The sequence below is a fragment of the Poecilia reticulata genome, linkage group LG16, assembly GCF_000633615.1.
Source record: "Poecilia reticulata strain Guanapo linkage group LG16, Guppy_female_1.0+MT, whole genome shotgun sequence".
Taxonomy (NCBI): Eukaryota; Metazoa; Chordata; class Actinopteri; order Cyprinodontiformes; family Poeciliidae; genus Poecilia; species Poecilia reticulata.
In genome coordinates, this window is record NC_024346.1 from 22756886 (window position 1) to 22776527 (window position 19642).

The 19642-nt window shown below is 40.4% G+C and overlaps 1 protein-coding gene and 1 long non-coding RNA gene across 8 annotated transcripts in view; one reads left to right on the forward strand and one right to left on the reverse strand.

Annotated features, from left to right (window-relative positions):
* The window catches only part of triob (trio Rho guanine nucleotide exchange factor b), a 97569-nt gene that overhangs the window by 69975 nt on the left and 7952 nt on the right, over positions 1-19642 (forward strand). For all 6 annotated transcript variants that reach the window (XM_008432168.2, XM_008432167.2, XM_008432160.2 and 3 more), the window contains 18 exons: positions 217-407; positions 537-638; positions 1248-1387; positions 1926-2025; positions 5133-5385; positions 14084-14370; positions 14449-14619; positions 16273-16368; positions 16719-16867; positions 17713-17779; positions 17865-17968; positions 18124-18193; positions 18291-18380; positions 18478-18570; positions 18656-18706; positions 18834-18911; positions 19173-19364; positions 19456-19633. In XM_008432168.2, the coding sequence (XP_008430390.1) occupies positions 217-407; positions 537-638; positions 1248-1387; positions 1926-2025; positions 5133-5385; positions 14084-14370; positions 14449-14619; positions 16273-16368; positions 16719-16867; positions 17713-17779; positions 17865-17968; positions 18124-18193; positions 18291-18380; positions 18478-18570; positions 18656-18706; positions 18834-18911; positions 19173-19364; positions 19456-19633 (2412 nt within the window). The remainder of the gene's footprint in view (positions 1-216; positions 408-536; positions 639-1247; positions 1388-1925; positions 2026-5132; positions 5386-14083; positions 14371-14448; positions 14620-16272; positions 16369-16718; positions 16868-17712; positions 17780-17864; positions 17969-18123; positions 18194-18290; positions 18381-18477; positions 18571-18655; positions 18707-18833; positions 18912-19172; positions 19365-19455; positions 19634-19642) is intronic.
* Positions 12426-14077, reverse strand: LOC103478368 (uncharacterized). 2 transcript variants are annotated; one of them, XR_535791.1, is made up of 3 exons: positions 13683-14077; positions 13100-13224; positions 12426-13035 (listed from the first exon to the last, which is right to left on the reverse strand). It is a non-coding gene; the product is annotated as an uncharacterized LOC103478368 (long non-coding RNA). The 2 variants fall into 2 exon arrangements; XR_001777425.1 differs by having other exon boundaries at positions 13100-14077.

Here is a 19642-nt window from a genome sequence, read left to right on the forward strand (position 1 = left end):
AAACAAACTTGTATTTATTTAAATTTCCCCAAAATTTCCTCGTAAGTGCCCCATGTCTTAATGTGTCACATAAAATCCCCATAAAACACTTTGATGTTAGTAGATGTATTGCAACAAGATGCGAAAAAGTTTGAAGAGTATCGCAATGATGTGTCCAAATACAAGCACAGCTCAATAGATCACTGGCTTGCTCAGTTCCATCTTCTGGTTTCTCAGGGTTTGACGGGAACATAGACTCCCAGGGGGAGCTGATACTCCAGGAGTCCTTCCAGGTGTGGGATCCCAAGACTCTCATCCGGAAAGGCCGTGATAGACATCTGTTTCTCTTTGAGATGTCCCTGGTCTTCAGCAAGGAAGTGAAAGACTCGAACGGCCGCAGTAAATACCTCTACAAGAGCAAGCTCTTTGTAAGAAGACCCTTAATTTGCTAGTGTAAATCCTTAGGACATGTGCTGTGTAAGTCAACAAGGCTTGTTCTCTTGTTGCAAAATGTGTAAGTGCTGTTGTGCTTTTTTTTTTTTTCTTTCTTTCTACAGACATCAGAGCTTGGAGTGACAGAACATGTGGAGGGGGATCCTTGTAAGTTTGCCTTGTGGCTGGGCAGGACGCCAACCTCAGACAACAAGATTGTCCTCAAGGTACGACTGAGAAGTGTTTTACAATTTCCTTCGTTACATCACTCAAAGTTGAAAGTGTAGTCTGAAAGATTTTATATTAAATTGCACTTCCGATTGTCGTGTTTGTAGAAGGAGGTTAGGAGCCCCGAGGTTGACCTGCATGGCAGTAGGTGGCACTCGAAAGCTTTTGTGTTTAAATTTATACCTGTTTAAACTTAAACAGGTATAAATTTAAACAATTTATACCTGTTTAAATTGGTATAAAACACCAATTTAAACAGCGTCTTATATAACACACCACTGCAGCAAGCACTGTAGCTGTTTGCTGAGTGAAATAGAAAAGGACTCTATTGATTATGGAATAGTGACTCAAGATTAAATAAGATCAAACAGTTCGTGGGATCAGATGGAACAATAATTTTGACAACAAACGTCATTCTGCGCTCTCTACAGGCTTACACAATGCCATGAGTCAACATCTACACTCTGTGAAAAAAATCTACCTTCTCTCCTTCTTTGAGGAACAAAATCTGATGTTCTGCATTTTTTCAAAGTACTCTCGAGAGTTTTTCCATATGCTTTGTCTAAACCGTTCATGTGATTTTTATTTATTTATTTTCTTTCCTGCAGGCATCAAGTATAGAGAACAAGCAGGACTGGATCAAGCACATTAGGGAAGTAATCCAGGAGAGAACTGTCCTCCTACGTGGAGCTCTGAAGGAGCCCATTCACATCCCTAAAGCCACTACTGCTAAACACAAAGGCAGGCGGTAAGCAAAGATAATACTGACCCGGACTTGAAAGACATACGGTCAGATATAAAATAGTTATATAATCAGGATTACAAAACACAGCAGGTGTAGAAAGTAAAAGCTGCATTTTAAAATTGTATTTAAAAAAAGTCCTAATTCTTGTACTTATTTTGTCATGTTACAGCCACAAACTTCAGTTTTGACGATTTTGTGTGATTAAGCAAAACATAATATTGGCACCAATTTTGAAGAAGGTGCACAAACTGTCTGGTCAAATTGCAGTGCAAAGGTGGTTTTACACGTTATTGACTCAGTACAGCCGAATAAAAACACCTGACACACATTTGGGATTTTCACTTATGAAAAGGTTAAAAAATAATCGATTATGTTTCTCTACTCAACAATAATGCACCTGTTGGTCAACGACAGAAAGTACCAATAAACACAATGAAGTTTGTGGCAATGATGTGATAAAATGCAAAGCTTTCAGGCGATGTGAATATCAAAGAGAGATTCAATGTTATGAATACCAGTCAATATTTTTGTCTTCCTGAAGGGATGGAGAGGATCTAGACAGCCAGGGAGATGCTAGCAGCCAACCAGATACCATCTCTATCGCCTCCAGGACATCCCAGAACACACTGGACAGTGACAAGGTTGGACACACACACACGCACACACAATTCTTCAACTTTATATCTGCCAGGTAGCACCTAAACTGGGCATTGTTTATACAGTTTTAAGTATCTACCTGTATCACAAGACACAAAGCTATTTCTGTTTGTCAATAAGTAGCCATTCTGTGATTGGGCAGGATGAGTACCGTCACACATTTCTGTCAGAAACTGCAAACTGGATGGATACAGACAACTGTCTGGAAATCACTTCCTGTGAAAGTGTTTGATTGTGTTTAGTGAAAGAAACGGCCCATCTGACAGAGCTCTAATACAGTGTGTGTGTGCGTGTGTGTGTGTGTGTGCGTGCGTGTGCGTGCGTGCGCACGTGCGTGTGTTTGTGTGGTAGAGAGAGAAAATCCTTGCTCTCTGGGAACAGTAACGATCAGCTTTGGTTATATGTGGCAATCACACCACAGAAGGCTTATCCTCCTACGCTCAGTATGATCAATTGTAAAGCTAACAGTCGGATATAAAAATAAAATAATAAAATCCTTCCTCTGCCTTCGTGTTGTATTAATTATAAATCCGAGGAGTGGATCGGGTCATTATTTTCACACTTGACTTGGATTTACCCCAGATCGGCCCCTCACCGGGCTTCCTCGGCAATCAGGAGAATAAGAAAATTATAATGTTCAGCTTTCACAGCTTAACTGCTAGTGTAGCGCTAATCTCGACTTGTGCAGCTGCTTTATGCAACACAGGACTGTTTTAGATGGGAGGTGAACAAGTCCGTGTCTGCTTGTGCATCTGCCCGCTCCCGTCAAAATCATCAAAGAAGCTAATTAATTAAGAATTGTCCCCTCAGTTCGGAGCATGCTCACTTGCATAAAGATCCAAGAACACAGAGGAACACGTGCACATTTGAATGGGCGTCCCATTCCCACTTTTTGAATGCGTCTCTGTGTGCCCCGTCTTTCTGAGGGTACTCACATGAGACATTTCTTTCAGGAGGCAGTGACAGTGGCATGCTTGTGCTGCTGGCGTGGGGGCGGGGGGGGCGGGCAGAGTGTGTGTGCGCACTTCTGTTCCGGTGTGTTTTTCTGTTGAAGTGACTGACTTGTGTGTCAGCAGCTTCAGCCTCCCACTCTCTTTTCACAGAGGATGCTCGTCTTCTTGCCAGACAGGAGAGCACGGCATCATCCCGTCACATTAATCGATCACAGACGTCTCTCTAAAATTTGGGCAGTTTTCTTCCTCTCTGCTTTTCTGGAGTCTGTTTTTGTTAGTGATGAAGTGGGGACCTTAGTCAGGTCATTTTTTTTGGGAAGCATTTGTTAGAGGAAGAATGGATTAAATTGCTCTGCTGCAGAGAGAAGCTCCTACTGAGGAAATCATCTTAGCGTCGGTAGTCTAAAAGTGAGGACTTCAAAGAAGAGCTTGTGGATCATTTTTCAACTTTGACCAGAGCTTCAAATATATTCCACGTAGCTTCTAAACCAACATTTCAGAAAATGAGTGTGACCGTACTTTGGGTGACAGCTCCTTATCGAGTAACCATCTTCTGTGTGTGATTGAGGAACATTTTAGAGATCCCTGCTGAAAATCAGTCAGCGCTCCAGAACTTGTTTTGCTTTTCTGACCATCTTTCATGATGAGGGAGTGGAAGACAATTGACAAACTGGAAGAGAAGATCTCCAATCCTGTCTCTCAGCTCCTGAGCTCTCTGGCTCTGCCACACTATCAGAGGGTATGTTGCAAATATAGACTTTTTCCTTCATGGATGATTTGGCAATGGAGCTCATGACTATAGTGTATGCACTTGTAAAAAATAATACTAACATTGATAGTAACCTCTAATAACTTTTTTTCTGCATTGTTATATGGAGATTTATTTTTCATATAACTAAATTTTCTCTACCTGTCATTTTGCATTAAAAGCAGCAAACAGCCTCATTTAAAGTCAGATTGTGTGATAGTGTTTTTTTTCTTCTGTTTAGCTAAATTAGGTCTGTAATCATTACTGCTTGTAATTTTTTCACTTTATTGCTCTCACTTTTGCTATACATATGGATATATGTATAACAACATACATTAGTCTACATATTAGTAAAATAATTGTTACAGTAGATTTATTGATTACAGATTCGGTACATTACATTTGTATTGAAAAGATGCTTAAATATGACACAAAAAAACCACAAATGTATGTTAGGTCTGAATTTTTATAATATTTTGTTAGATGAAACGTTGACTAAAACAACACTAGACTATCCTAGTGTTATAATTCACTCCTGTTTACTATTTTGATCCTTAATATTTCCACGCATGGTATGCAGCCATGTTAACAGTCAACAAATAAAAATGTTTTTCAAATGCATTGATCAGAATTTTGTGGCATATTTTCAATCTGTGTTTTGTAAAGCTCAGACCTGCTGGTTCTGATTTTAGCAAATTCTGCATTTAATAATAGGTTTCCTAGCCTTCCTGCTGAGAGCAGTCCTTAATTATGTACGTTAGGCTTTGAAGTTGCCTTTCTCCCGTTAGGAAAATGTCAACATAAGACTGGGTTTCTTTTAAAAATGAGACAAGATCATGTACAGAGTCGACATTTTAAACCTTTTGATTAGCGCAGCTCAAGTCACAGCTTACTATCAGCCCTGTGTTTATTCTTTAAGAAAATGGTAATCTGTTGGCTTTCTAAATGGTTGAAAACAATCCCAAATACGACTTGTTCCATGAAGTACTTAGGCTGAAAGCACGAAAAGATAAAACAGATCCACTTTTCTGTACCTAGTCCAGCCTTGCTGTTATCTGCTGAATGTCTCGCTCTCACGCAGCCTGGATGACCCGTAAAAATGTCTCAACATTTTATAGAATATGCAATTTCCAATAAAATCACTGCTTACATCTCTGTTTTCTCTGATTTCATCTTAAGCATCATAATGATGCTGCAGTAAATATTCCATCTGTCCACTCTGAAGAGCGTTGGTATTAGCACGACCTGGTTGTACCGATGTACGGTGCTTTCAGGGAGCAACAAACCAGGTCAAGGACAATTAAGCTACAAATCAACAGATTCCTATCACCAGCCCCATTTCTCTGCATTTGAAATATTAATCAGCGATCATTCACTCCTTCCATCACAGCTATCTGGTGGCTGCGAACTGACGGTGGTGATCCACGACTTTATGGCCAGTAACGGCAGCAGCAATGGGGAGCTTACCGTACGCCGAGGACAGACCGTGGAGGTTCTGGAGCGACTTCATGACAAACCAGACTGGTGCTTGGTCAGGACCACGGACCGCTCCCCTGCTCAGGAGGGAATCGTTCCCTGCTCCATCCTCTGCATTGCACACTCCCGGTCCTCCATGGAGATGGAGGGGCTGTTCAACCACAAAGGTAGGACCAGAGTGTTTTCCTCACTTCTTAAAGCTCAAGTGGATTGAAAAATATTTGATCAAACTGAAATATATCTGACAAAGTAAATATCTTTTTTTTTCTTTAATGTGATAGCCAACCTCAAAACTTCTATTCAAGTATCTCGGTTACGCACATGAACATGCGACACCTAACAAGATTCCTTCTTTATTTGCAAACACATCACAGTTAACCTTCTCAGCCTGAGTTTCTTATTCAGTAACTGCTTCGGGAAACACAAACATGTATTTCCAAGTGTTGCTATGCAACAGTGAAGATCATATCTGAAGCGCAGCTCTAATAATTATCTTTAAGAATTTCATGACTTCCTCTCACTTCCTCCCAGCAGCTACCTACCTTATTATTACATTTGGAAGCCCTCTTTTTGGCTTAAACATGAAACAGCATGTGGTGAAATGACAGAGGATGTGTTGTCACCAACTCCATTAGTCATTATGAGAAGCTGTTAGCATGTTTGTTGGGGTGCTAAAAGTGCTTTTATGAATTTTTCTTTTCAGCATAAGAGTCTAACCACTGCTTCAATGCTTCATGCTGCTTCTTTGTCCTCAGGGACAGCTCAGTTTCAGCTTTTTGTGGGTCAGTGCAATGATATCATCTGGTGCCATCTGCTTTCTTGCAATCTTGTGATTCGCTGAGAGACTAGAAAGCCCCGTCTGATCCGTTTCATGGCGTTGTGCGGAATGTTCTTCTTTTGGTCATGTTAGGTGTTGGTTTCAGACTCTTGAGGAACGGTCTCCAGTTGAGCTGCACCAATCAATATTTTTTGTGGTTAATTTCAGTTTTGTGTAAAGTTTTGACTGCTGGTATCAAATCTGATGTCTTACTAGCTGTGAGATTATTTAAGAACAGTTTTTTTTTCAAAAGCCTTCCCATGGCGAGCTTTCTTTCGCTATAAGCAACGTTTTGTAAAAATCATCTAGTAGACATTGAGATGACTTCATCGTCATATATTAGCGATTAGAGGATAAAGCAGAGCAATGTTGTTGTAATTCTGGCTTCCTGTGATCTGCTAAGTCTTGCCTGAGGAAAAAAAATCTGATATTGAATATATATATTCCCTATTATATATTTTCTCCTATATCCGAGTTCTCAGATTGTATTTTAAGCACCTTGTTGATTCTGAAAATGGCTAACTTTGAGACATCTTTACTCAGTAAAGGTGTTTGAGATAAAACTGATAGTATTATCTCCAGCTTCTACAATAGCATAGTTGCGTGTACTTCTAGTTACGTATACTAGTCTGTTTCCTGTCAACTGAACACTTGAAATCATTCGCCTGAAGACTGATTAAATTAAACAACAATGACAACAACAGAAGAGACCAAAATGTAAGATGGTTGCTGTCTTATCTTCTAAATGTGCATTTTGGTTTTTGGAATCTGGAAGAGTGGGTGAGAGCTGGGCTGCTTGTTTCTATGGAGATAAAGCATAGAAATATTTGGCTTGCAGCCTCCTTGTACTTGGTAGAAGAAAAGTCTGCATTTGTATTTAAATGACAATATGCCCGGAGTTTGGAGTTAACTGAATGATTTACTACAATAGTCCAGTAGAAAATAGGAACGAATTTCCCAAACACTTATTGAAAACTTTCGACTCTAGGTTCCTTTGTCCTGTCGTGTTTTTGATTCCTTGACTGCACCCTCACAGTCAGTTTGTGTTGTTTTTCATGTTACCGGAGGAAGTAATGAAAAGGAGGCTCTCCCTGCAGGGGTTGTTCTAGTAAAAAAGAAAAAATGCCTCTGTGTAGGAGGTGGACAAAAAAAATGAGGAAAACATCTTTGCTATTTTCTCATCTTCTTTCTTTCTTAATGATCAATAATTAAGTTTTTTTTGTTGTTTTTTTGCCCAAGTTGTGAGAAAGTGACTGTTCAGGAAATCAGACTGTTGTCCAGGAATGTCTCCATTTTCATCCTCTCTGTCTGTTAACTTTTTTTTTTTTTACAAAATAGGGAAGCGCCCACACAGAGGCATCACTCTTCAGAGCAGTTGGTGTTCTTTCTATTTTTTTATTTGTTTTATACTTGCTGACAATCATACACATATTAATTATATCCTCACTGTTGGTAGCCTTGAAGCTGCTTATGGCTCCCATTTAGCTTCACTGAGGCATCTTTGTGTGTCTCACCTCCATATTTGCAGATGAACCCTTTTTTCCTGTTCACTTCAGATGGATTTCATAACAGAGTCTATATTTATTCCAAGCATACTGCACAACTTGTATGCATCCTAATGCCTGTAAAATATGCACCCGCCCACACGGCTCGTGTGGGCGCTTCTACAAAGGGTAATACGGTAGATGAGCTGCATGTTTCCAGACGTCCCTTTGGAACAGGAGATATCCTCACAGCAGCCCACTCGCTAGGGAGGGAGGGAGGAAAAGAAGATACAAAGAAAGGGAGAGGATAACATCCTACACTATAATGCAGCATTTGACTTCTCTTTTCGCCTCACACTGGACTTCTCACTTTCTCTCTGTGGAATATCGGCAGAGTTTATTTAATTGCAAGACCTTTTCCAAAGCAGTTCGGATTAGGTTAGGCTGATTTTTTTTCTTTCTTCTTCTTCATAAAAACTCTCATACGTGTGGAAATGCTTTAACAGAATAAGTCGGGAGTCAAGAGGCTTATATACTAAGCGAACATGGCCCGTGGGATCGAGTCCTTGGTGTCTTTGAGCCCGTTTTTCTCAATGGATTTATCAGGGGAAGACCCCTCAGACAGCTGCAAGTTCTGGCTGCTGGATCTGGGTAGGTGCTTCCATCATGCGCGACACATGAGGAAGAAACGTTATTTCTAGGAGGACACGTGTAAATGTCAATCTCTCTCATGGAAGCTTTCATTCGTATTCATTTGGAGTACGTATTTGTGACATTTAAAAACGGGGTTGTTTGTCACAATAGAAGCCGAGTCTAATAAATGATAAGCTGTTCTTGTTGAAAGAAAAATATGAGCCAGGCTGCAAAAATGTATCCTTTCATCTCAAAAGTTCTACGTGTGGGAAAGAAAGCTTTAATGTGTGTGAAACAGCTGGTTTTTTGTGTTATGCTTCTAGTGCATCTTTTCTTATTCAGTCATTTTAAAGTTCATCTCTGGATCAGGTTGTGGCATTGTGGCGCTGAAATTAATTTAGACGATGCATTATTATGTGATGCGGCTTTAAATCTGCTGCAATCTCTATCACTAGATTATGTTTCTGTGTGTGTGCGTGTATGTGTGTGTGTGTGTGTATGGGCTCACCAGGCAGGCTCTGCACAGATGGGCTGTGGATCTTACTGTAAACCTCAGCAAGAAAGAAAAATATAAGAGCAAAAAGAGAACGAGGCTTTTAGAATGTAGTTTTTCCTCAACTGCTCCGCAGATGTCAGATGTATACAATGAAAGCTAAACAAAATCCAGTTCTGATTGATTCTGTGCTCCATGAATACTGCCGTGGGAAGCCCTCTCAAGCCTTCTCCATGTGTTTACAGATAAGCATGTCAAGTCTCCCAGCGCTTTCCCACACGTTGTACCTCTTCCCCCGAAGGCAGGTCCTTAACCACATCTTCCAGCCGTGTGTTTTTGCATCAATTCTCCTGCGGAAGATAAGACCACCCAAAAAACGCTCTCCTGGAGAGACTTCTGGAATCCCAGGCATGCTTCCGTGTTGCTGCACAGACCTTTTTAATCACTGCAGTCGTATGTTCGACCCCCACATGCAGCCCCACTCGTATTCTTAGTGCAAACCTTGTAAATCTGCAAAGTTCTTTGCAGTGGCCTGCGTTGCCACTTGTTTAGTGAACTTGTTCAGATTTTGGTCACAAACTTATTTTTAGCTTTCTCGAATACTATTTGCTTAGGCCATCACAAAACTTCTGAAGAAAAGCAAGTAGGTTGCTGCCACTGCTGTGTTTTAAGTGGAGGGATTTTTTTTTATTATTTTTTTTTATTATTTTCCACCACACAATTCGTTTTTTTTGCTTGTTTTTCTTCAATGACTCTTGGCAAAGTGCAGACATGACTTCTTCTGTCTTTCTCTTAGCATTACTTTTCTTCTCCTTCGCTAGTGAAGGTCAGTTTTGTTGAGGTAACAAAAAATAGTTATGTCGTTGAAAAATTCAGACTCTTAGCTGTGGATCTGGTCTTCCAGATTTGTCATGGGCACCTTGGTTGCTTCAGTTTGGGGTGATGACATTGTTTATGTACCTAAACCTGCGATAAACATCCAGTCGACTTTGTCCTTGACCTGTCCGGTATGTTTCTTGATGCTGTATGATCTCTAATGTTCTCTGACAAACCTGTGGAGCCTTGACGGATTAGCTGTTTATGACGAGTTTAAATTATTCACAGGTTAACTTTATTTAGCAATTAGGTAACTTCTGAAAGCAACTTAGTGCCCCAGGCTTTATTAGAAGGTAATTAAATTAAGGAGGATTGAAATGTTTAAAACATTTTGCAAACCTCATAATGTTTTCCCTCCACTTCACAATTTTGCAGTGTTGTGTTGGACATTACATGAACACAGTTTAGTACATTTCCAATATGTCTTCAAAAAATATTGGTAGACAGACTCGATGACAGTTTTTATGAAGTTTAATATCTGCTGATAATTTGGGTTGCATAGAACGTGCTTTTGCTTGTGTATGCACATTTGTTAGGTTCACATTGTTCACCGTGTTTCTGCTCAGTGCAGATATGCATCGATAGTCCTGCAGCTAAAGCTGTCCCAGTCGCATCAGCAGTTTAATGCTCAAATGAATTTGCTGATGAATTAAACAGGAAGCAAAGTAGACAAGGACAGCTCTTCCCTAATGAAAACAGGAGGATATTAGAAGATTAAAAAGCATATTAGGACATTTTGTAAAGCAGGGGAGCTCCAGTCCTGTCCCTCCAGAATCTACTGTATCCTGCGACTTTTAGATGCATCCCTTTCTCCAAGACACCTGAAAGGAATACATTTTTTTCGTCACCAGAACTCTGAAGCTGAATGAAATGCTAGTTGATGCAGGCTTGTTGTTTGTTTGCTTGTTCAGGATATTAGAAGGGAGTAGGATTTGAGGTGAATCGGGAGGACACACATGTATTTTCCAATCTCGGATAGCAAAAACGTGAAGCTAGAGGATTACTGTAAGACAAGCAGCTGAAATAACATTGCAACATTGATCTGGGCCTCTGACTACCTTGTCTTTAGGAGAGTCATGTAAGGCCGTTTGCACATCCCGCAAGAGCTCCTTAGGGTTTTCCAGGAAAGATTGTCTGAGCATGTATCACTGCTAGAATTGTGGACAGACCTAGGATTTGTCTCAGATATTACATCTTTTGGGCCACAGATTTACTGTTATATATTGGCAAACTTTTACATGATTACTATAGAGAAACTGTGAGCTAATAAGTAGCAAACTTACGTCGAAACCCTGAAGGCGTCCAACATTCATCATGTCATTGCAGCTGGACGTGCTGGAATTGTTAGATTTGGACAGCGAGGTCAGGAGGGGGTTCCCGCGCATAAGCTCAGGACTAGCTGTCCTTGAGGTGTCTCCAGAGTGAAAGAGAGCCCAGGCAGGGGGAAAGGGCTCCCATTCGACCATCTCCATGTGTCTGGAGAGTTATTACTCTCCAAGGAGGAATGTGTCAAGGTTGCTGACCCCATGTTGTACCCATTCACATCCTTCTTAGAGGACCCTGGTCACTTATCACAACCAATAAATGCTTGTTTAGTTGAGACTTGAGCATTTTAAACATGCAACATGCGGTGCAAGTTATTGATTTCTACGCTGTTTTACTCTTTAAGTGAACAGAACCACACTTAAAGCTGGGTAAAAGTCTTCTGATTATTTTTTATAACAAATATCTAGAAGACATCTTTAAAGACAGTTATTGGTGCAGCATTCCCTTCCTGCAATTCTATGCTTTCTAAACCTTTCGTTGCACAGTAACATGTTAAATGTACTTGTTAACTGTGGCTACATGTTCCCTTGTGAGCCCAGCATGTCTGCAGGAAACATGGTCTGTTTGTTATACATGAGAGGCCTGACTGATGCGTACTTCCCCTGGTTTGTACTCTTGAAAAGCACACGTTTGCTTTTGCTTTGCACAGCTGGGTTTTCTAAATAGGGTTTCAGTAGCTTTTAAGTTTTAAATATAAAACAAATTGCAGCATGTTAGAAATGTTATTTACCTTTTTTTTCTTTTGCAAAAACAGTGAAACTGGTATTTTAAGAATATTGAGGCATAACAGATTCTCATACCAGATCATGCCTTCTTTGGACATACATAAAGAAATTGTAACTGTGCAGTTTGGTATGTTTTTTAGCTTTCTAAACCCATGTTATTTTACAAAAATGCAACATTATTAGAGGTGCAAAATAAGTCTTTCTAAAAAAAAGTGGTGGCTTTAGAACTTTCTCATAATTGGGAACCAAACTCCCCCTTCCCTTTTAGACAACAGAATACATCCCCATTGGTTTGATTAGTCATAGAACAGCGTTTTACTTCTCCATAAAGAGCGTTAAAGATGGTAAAATTGTAACGGTCCAGGCTGTTTCATCACAGCTGTCCAGAGTTCAATTAAGGGCAACTTATCTGCACAATCTATTGGAGGATTTAGGTTTTATTTTTGAGTTGATTCATCAGCCTGCCACACATGCTAACAGAACAGAGCAGTGATCAGTTGTTAATAGCAGATTGGAGATGCTATAAATAATAATCTGATTTGCTGAAGCAGTTTGGAAATCGCAAGCACAGGTGGCTGAATAAAACCTTCCAAACTGGTAATTGAAGACATAATCCTGGGACTGAATAGTGAGTTAAAAAAGACTTTTTGTTTTGACTAATTTCATGTTCCGATCACAAAGGCATAACTACAGAGTATGCGGGTATTGGAAACACTTTGTGGTTGTAGGCAGGCATACATCACATCAACTCTAAAATCTAATAACATAATTTTGTGTGGGTTTTCCTTCAAGCAAGACAAACATATCTCCTTCACTTTATTGTTGTCCTGAAATAGATTGCTTGAGTCAAGAGGAGAGGAGTGAAATAAGTGTTTATGCGTTTCTGTGGAAAAATAATTATTGAATGGAAATAAGATACAAATCGACATTTTATTGTGCTCCGTCATGACGAATCGATCATATAATCTTAAATCGTAAGCTCACAAGACAGCGATTTTATTCAGTCACGCTAATCACGTCAGTGGACACGACTTTAATAGTTTCTTCACAATGCCTGAAGTGTCAGCGTTTCTGGGAACTACATTGTTTTCTTTGCTCGCATGTGAAGCGTGAACACATGCTTCCTATAAACGGAGCGCAGTAAAAGTCTTGCAGAGGCTCAACCGCTGGCACGCACGTTTACATGTAGCGCAGTTGCATTTTCTCAGGCTGTGTGAGAACAGGCAGTCTCCACACACACACACACACCTGTCATTCATAAGTGTTGCTCAAGTGAGTCACTTGAATTAATGTTTAACAGCTGCATCTGCATCCATGAAACGGCTAAGCGATGGCGATGCCAGAGGCTGCGATCTCAAATCCGATTTTTGGCTGGTTTCCAGTAACATTCATACTTTTTATTTTTTGTTTTTTATGAAGCTCCTAACGAATGATTTTCAACATGAATGAAATGCGACGATCTCCTGAAAAACAAAAGGAAAAGATTAGAGGTGGATAAAATACACAGAAGGATATAACTTTACTCACTCAATGCCTGAAGCCTCTCTTTATCCTGTTTTATTTCCTCGTTGCGTTTCTCTTCTATGAAGATTTTTCCTCCTACAGATTCCCCAAGGAGCGTCATCACTGTGTGGAGGTGGCTCGCCTGCCTACTGAACAATAAGCACACAAATACATGCCAGTAATCTCAGTCTTGTGTTGACCTTTCTTCTATTTTCTCTTAAACTTTTCAATGTCAGTTACCTAAACTTCCGGATTTTTAAACTGAATTGAATGTAACAGACAATAATCGAAATTTGGTTATATTTTGATTTTACGTCTTTGACTTTTCTGGGCTCATTACAGACATACAGTTCGCCATTTAGTGGCTCATTTAAAGTCTGCACTTTTTTGGAAAACTTTCACCTGCCCTGTGTCAGAAAGCAGTCATCATTCAGCAGGGTTTTACGGAGTAAAGTACTAAAGATTACCTTCTGACCCAGCTTTAGCATATTAGCAATTAGCAATAATAGCAAGGCTAACATTGTCAAAACTGTACTGTATCTGTATCCCTCAAATAATGTAGAATGTGGCAGGCTGTACTTTGACTCTGAGATTTCCAAAAGCTTACCAAAATGTCCATGTCCAAAATATTTCATCACAAAGTGAAAGTTGGGGGGGAAAACCTGTTTTGAGGCAACATAACTGTACTCTGCTCAGCCCTCCTGTCACTCCCCTGTAGTTTTGCTCTCTCTACATGTCACACAACTTGATTGAAGCAGACATGTCTTGACAAAATACTTCCTCCCGACTTCTTGTTGCATTTCTTTCTTTTAGTCATCCAAGCCAGATTGTGTTGTGGTCAGTACAACCTGGAAGAACTTAAAATGATGCATTTACTGGTTGCAAAACAATAACAGATGTTTGACCTTTTTAGATGGTTTAGCGTTGGTTTCTCTTCGCATTGCTTGTGTTGTCGCCAGTTGAATTAATAATCTCTTCTCTCACCCCCTACCTCTCCCTTACATTTAGACACATTGTCTGTATCCAGCAACGACGCCTTGCAGCCTGGGTCCAGTCACACTCTTGGACCCCATAGCTCTCCTGGCCCCAAGCGTCCGGGGAACACCTTGAGAAAGTGGCTTACCAGCCCGGTGCGAAGGCTGAGCTCCGGGAAAGCTGACGGGCACGTGAAGAAACTCGCCCACAAGCACAAGAAAAATCGCGACGGCACGAGAAAGAACATGGACGCGATACCTGGCTCGCAGAAAGACTCTGACGACAGCGCCGCCACGCCACAAGATGAAACCCTGGAGGAGGTAAGAACAGATGCCGTGAAACTGTCAGCAGACCTGGCAGAGTACAGAGTCTCCCATTTGTTCAATCTCTTTCTCCAGCGGATGCGTAACGAAGGGCTGAGCAGTGGCACCCTTTCCAAGTCTTCCTCATCAGGTATGCAGAGCTGCGGCGAGGAGGAAGGAGAGGAGGGGGCCGACGCCGTCCCTCTACCGCCCCCTATGGCAATCCAGCAGCATAGCTTACTGCAGCCTGACTCCCAAGATGATAAGGTGGATTATTTTGCTTACCTCTTTCTCTGTTAATTTATAATTTGTTGTAGGACATGATGACAAATAAAAGGAATATTTCTTTCTGTGTTTGCACTTCAGTTTCCTTAGTCTTCTGTTTACTGCTTCATATTATCATACAGCGGAATGATGACTCATAAATGCCAGTCTTTCTTGTTAAGTAGGAAGGCAGTTGTTAAAGATATGTGCCAAAGTGTGGTGCTGTAAAAAAGTATTTTGTTTCTTTACAAAATTCTTCAGCTTTTGCTTTATTGGTTACATTTAATGTTTCAAATTCTATCCAGAGCTACTTGATTCAATGTGGACAAATAAGTGTGCCCTAGTAGATTATTGCAAACAAGCAGATTTTTTTGTACAGCCTCTTCACATGTTCTCCCCATTCACACATGGGTTCTCTCCAGGTACTCCACCAAAAAAGGTTAATTGGTTTCTTTAAATTGCTCTTAGGTATGTCTATCGTTGTTTCCCTGTGTGCCTGTGTATTGCAACATGGCCATCTGTTCACAGCATACCCTCCTCTTGCCCAAAGTAGATGGATAGATGGATGAGGAAAGGGACAAATACATTTTCACAGCACTGTATAGAGTTAGAGTAAGGAATATTACTCCAAAAATTGCCAGTTTCTTCTGAAAAAGATTATCTATATAATCATATTTTAAACTCATGTTGGGAGAATTTGTAGAACTCTCACTTTCCATCAACTCAGAACTAACAAAATACTGCAAACCTTAAATTTGCACTAATAATTTTTTTCTCTCTTTTTGCTCTTATTTTCCAAATGGCTGCATGTTTGCTCCTTCAGCATTATGTTGATTTCTGTTCTGCCTCTCTCCTGTCCCAGTTTCCACATCTTTCCATGTAATTTCACTTAATAGTCTTTTTTATTTTTTTAGCTCCTGTTTTTTTTCTTTTCTCTCTCTATGTTTCTCTCCTTTGGAATGTAACTGTTTTTTTTGTTGTTGGTGTTGTTAATTGACAATACTCCATTTACTGGTGTCTGCAGAAGCAAGGTATTGCTGAGTTAACAGTTATGCCCAAATGATCCTTTCTGCTTTAATCATCGCCTTTCTCATTTTTCTCTAAGCTCTGTTGCAGAGGCAAACTGTTTAATGGAGTATTAAGCAACATTGCTCGCTATAAATGAGTTGTCTGACCAGTCACTGCACGTGCACTTAATTATAAGCACTCTGCTCCTTAAAATTGCCCTGACCTATACCCACCTAATGATCCCTTTTTCCATGAGACCACCCTGTGATTGGCTCCCGGTTGGTCTTTAAGTAATCATGCCATTAGGATAAAACCACACGCAAGCAGTTCTTTTTGTGGACATGTGGAATATCGAGGTCCAAACACCAGAATGGTGAGCCTAATCAGCGTTCGCAGTGATGATCATCTAGAATGAACATATGCATGCACAAATATAAGACTTGCAAATGTGTTTTATGATTTCAAGAAGCATTCACTTCTTATTTTAAAAAGGGTTTGGTTTTCACATGTGAGCAGCCAGCCCAAACGTTTCCCAGTTTCTAGATGCCTTCTAGATGCAACGCGGCATTTTAAACGTTGTACCGATAACGATTTATGTATTCACCTTGAGTCGTTTACTTTATTCCTTCTACCCACTCTGCCTTTCAGTCTACGTCTCGGCTGTCTGCTCGTCCCAGCAGTTCAGAGACACCGAGTGCCGCAGAGTTGGTCAGTGCCATCGAGGAGCTGGTGAAGAGCAAGATGGTGAGTACAAAGTTGTCAACAACACCCACTAGTACTTGTAAATCTGGCGCACATGTACACAAAACAATTCTGATAGATGTGCACGAAAGAACACACTTTTTTTTTTTCCTGGTGTCAGTGATGGAGAATGACATCCAAGCCTACTTGTCATCTGTCAAAACTCTGACTAACTGTGCCAGCTGTCCTCTGTTCAAACCAATGGGCACTAATCCCTAAGACACTCGTGGCCACTGTCCTACATCCAGAAAATCCTTCATGTTGATGGAAAACAAGTTAAAACTTGTTGTAAGTGTCTTTTTTTTTTCTCACTCTTTTTGTATCTTCAATTTGTCTTTTCTGTTCTTGTGCAGTCCCTGGAGGACCGTCCCAGTTCTCTGTCAGTGGAGCAAGGCGACAGCAGCTCACCCTCTCTCAACCCCTCTGATAACTCTCTGCTCTCCTCCTCCTCGCCCATCGACGAAATGGACGAGCGAAAAACCAACTTCCTCAAAAGGAGACAGTGAGTTACAAGCTTTTTTTATTTTTATTTTTTTCTCATGAGCGTTTAGGGTGAAACTTGACCTCATTTGGATGAGGCTGATCAGTGACTTGTAGAGATACTTATAGTTTAACATATATGTTAATGCAGCGGCCTTTTAATTTAATTTAATATAATACGCAACACGAGTAGTGCATAAATTTAGCATGACATTGTATTCTTAACCCCTTACTTTGACATTTTTAAATAAATTCCAGTGCAACCAGTTCTCTTCAATTTGCAAGTAAGAATCCACCTGTATATTGTTTAATCTCAGTAAATGCCGCTGTTCTGTGAAAGCTTGAGAGGTTTGTCAGAGAACATTAGTGAACAAATGGTATTATACCGGGATCCACAGCTAGAGTGGGAAACGCTCATAAAAGCATTCCAGTTCTGTTTTTCACAGAACAATGACAAGAAAGAGCAAAAATAACAAATGCCAAAGGAGCAAAAAATAACTACAGTGTATTTACATTTGGATTCCAGTCATGTAAGAGATGACAGACAAGGTTTTCTCGTCAAATGAGGCCAAAACTAAACCTTTTTGCCTACATGGGAAATTATGTGTTTGGTAGCAGGTATAGGGAACCTGGTCACAGCTGACTGAGAGATAAATGAGTCTAAATTCTGGATAATCCAATAACAAATGATGGGTTTCCAGCTTTACGTAAAAAAACTCTGATAATATACACTGCATTTAGTGGCTGTATTGTGAGAAAATGTAAAACTTTTGAGAGGAACAACTGCATCGCAGAGTCCCGGGGCATTATTGACGTTCATACTTGAATTTTTTGAAACTGTAACATTTTCGCTTTTCTCCTGCTCAGCTATGTGCTTCTGGAGTTGGTGGAGACTGAGAGAGACTATGTCAGAGACCTGGGCTCTGTAGTGGAGGTGAAACCACACAAAAATCTACAGTCGGATTATTGATCAACGCTTCCTGTGGGTTTTACAGACGTGTTTGCTTTCCTATCCACAGGGCTACATGAGCAGGATGAAAGAGGAAGGAGTTCCGGATGATATGAGGGGGAAAGATAAGATGGTCTTTGGAAACATCCATCAGATCTACGACTGGCACAAAGAGTACGTGCACGGCCTTTTTCCAGTTAACACACCCTGCATGCTACAGCAGGAGGGCTTATACAACAAAAATAAAAGAAAAACACAAAAAGGATTGTCAACATGATGCATCTTGTTGTGTAAAATCAATAGTTTTTTTTCCCTTCATATATCCACAGTTTTTTCCTGGGAGAACTTGAAAAGTGCTTGGAGGATCCTGAACGGCTAGCTCCTTTATTTGTCAAACAGGTTAAAAGAAACAAGCTTCTGTCTTCCATGAACATTATTTGTTAAATGTTTTGTTTACGTAAAATAAAATTTGATTTTGCTCTTTTCTCAATTCCAGGAGCGGAGGCTGCACATGTACATTGTGTACTGTCAGAACAAGCCCAAATCTGAACACATTGTGTCAGAATATATCGACACTTACTTTGAGGTAAAACATTTTATGAACTTTCTACCTGTAGCTCTTTACATATGTCGTCTAGTTGATGACTGGTCCATGAATGTGACATATTTATATCTTTGCCCAGGACCTTAAGCAGCGATTGGGTCACAGATTACAGATCACAGACCTGCTAATCAAACCAGTTCAACGGATTATGAAGTACCAGCTACTACTGAAGGTACTGCAAAAACCTCCTTATGTAAATCAGTGCATAATTAAACAGCACAAATTGCATCGATCTATATGTTTCTTCACCCCAACAGGATCTTCTCAAAGTTTCCAAAAAAGCAGGAGCTGATACGACAGAGCTGGAGGTACAGCGCTCAGTATAAAACCAGAAATTGATCTCGCATCATGCCAACATTTCTGTAATCAACTACGTTTCTTCTTGACTTTTGTGCAAATGCTTTGTTTTAAAAGTGTGCATTCGTCCTGTTTTAGAAAGCTGTAGAAGTGATGTGTGTGGTCCCAAAACGCTGCAATGACATGATGAATGTTGGACGCCTTCAGGGTTTCGACGTAAGTTTGCTACTTATTAGCTCACAGTTTCTCTATAGTAATCATGTAAAAGTTTGCCAATATATAACAGTAAATCTGTGGCCCATTGTAAATTACTTGAAGTAAGTCCATTGCCACCAGGTGTCAGTGTGAAACCATTTATTTTAATAAGAAGTGTTGGCGATGCGTCAGATGAAGCTGTTTTTTCTTCCTAATGTAGTTCTGCTTTACTTGACACTTTTTTTATGATTCTGGTGCTTTTTTTTCTTCCTTTTTTCTTAGGGTAAAATTGTAGCTCAGGGCAGACTGCTCCTGCAGGACACCTTCATGGTCTCAGACCAAGATGGAGGCCTCCTGTCCAGAATGAAAGAGAGGCGAGTGTTTCTGTTTGAGCAGATAGTTATATTCAGTGAGCCTCTGGACAAAAAGAAGGGCTTCTCTACTCCAGGCTACCTCTTCAAAAATAGCATCAAGGTGAGTTCAGCTCAGTGAAATCACAAAGAGCCACAGAAAGTTGTTTTTCTTTTAAGAATATATATATAAAACCTGATTTTTTTCTTTGCAGGTGAGCTGCTTGGGTCTGGAGGAAAATTCAGACGACCCCTGTAAGTTTACGCTGATCTCCAGGTCATCCAGCGGTAACCTGGAAAGGTTCACCTTCCATTCCTCCAGCCCCGGGGTCAGTCAGGCCTGGGTCCACCAGGTCAGCCAGATTCTGGAGAACCAGCGCAATTTCCTCAATGGTAAACACA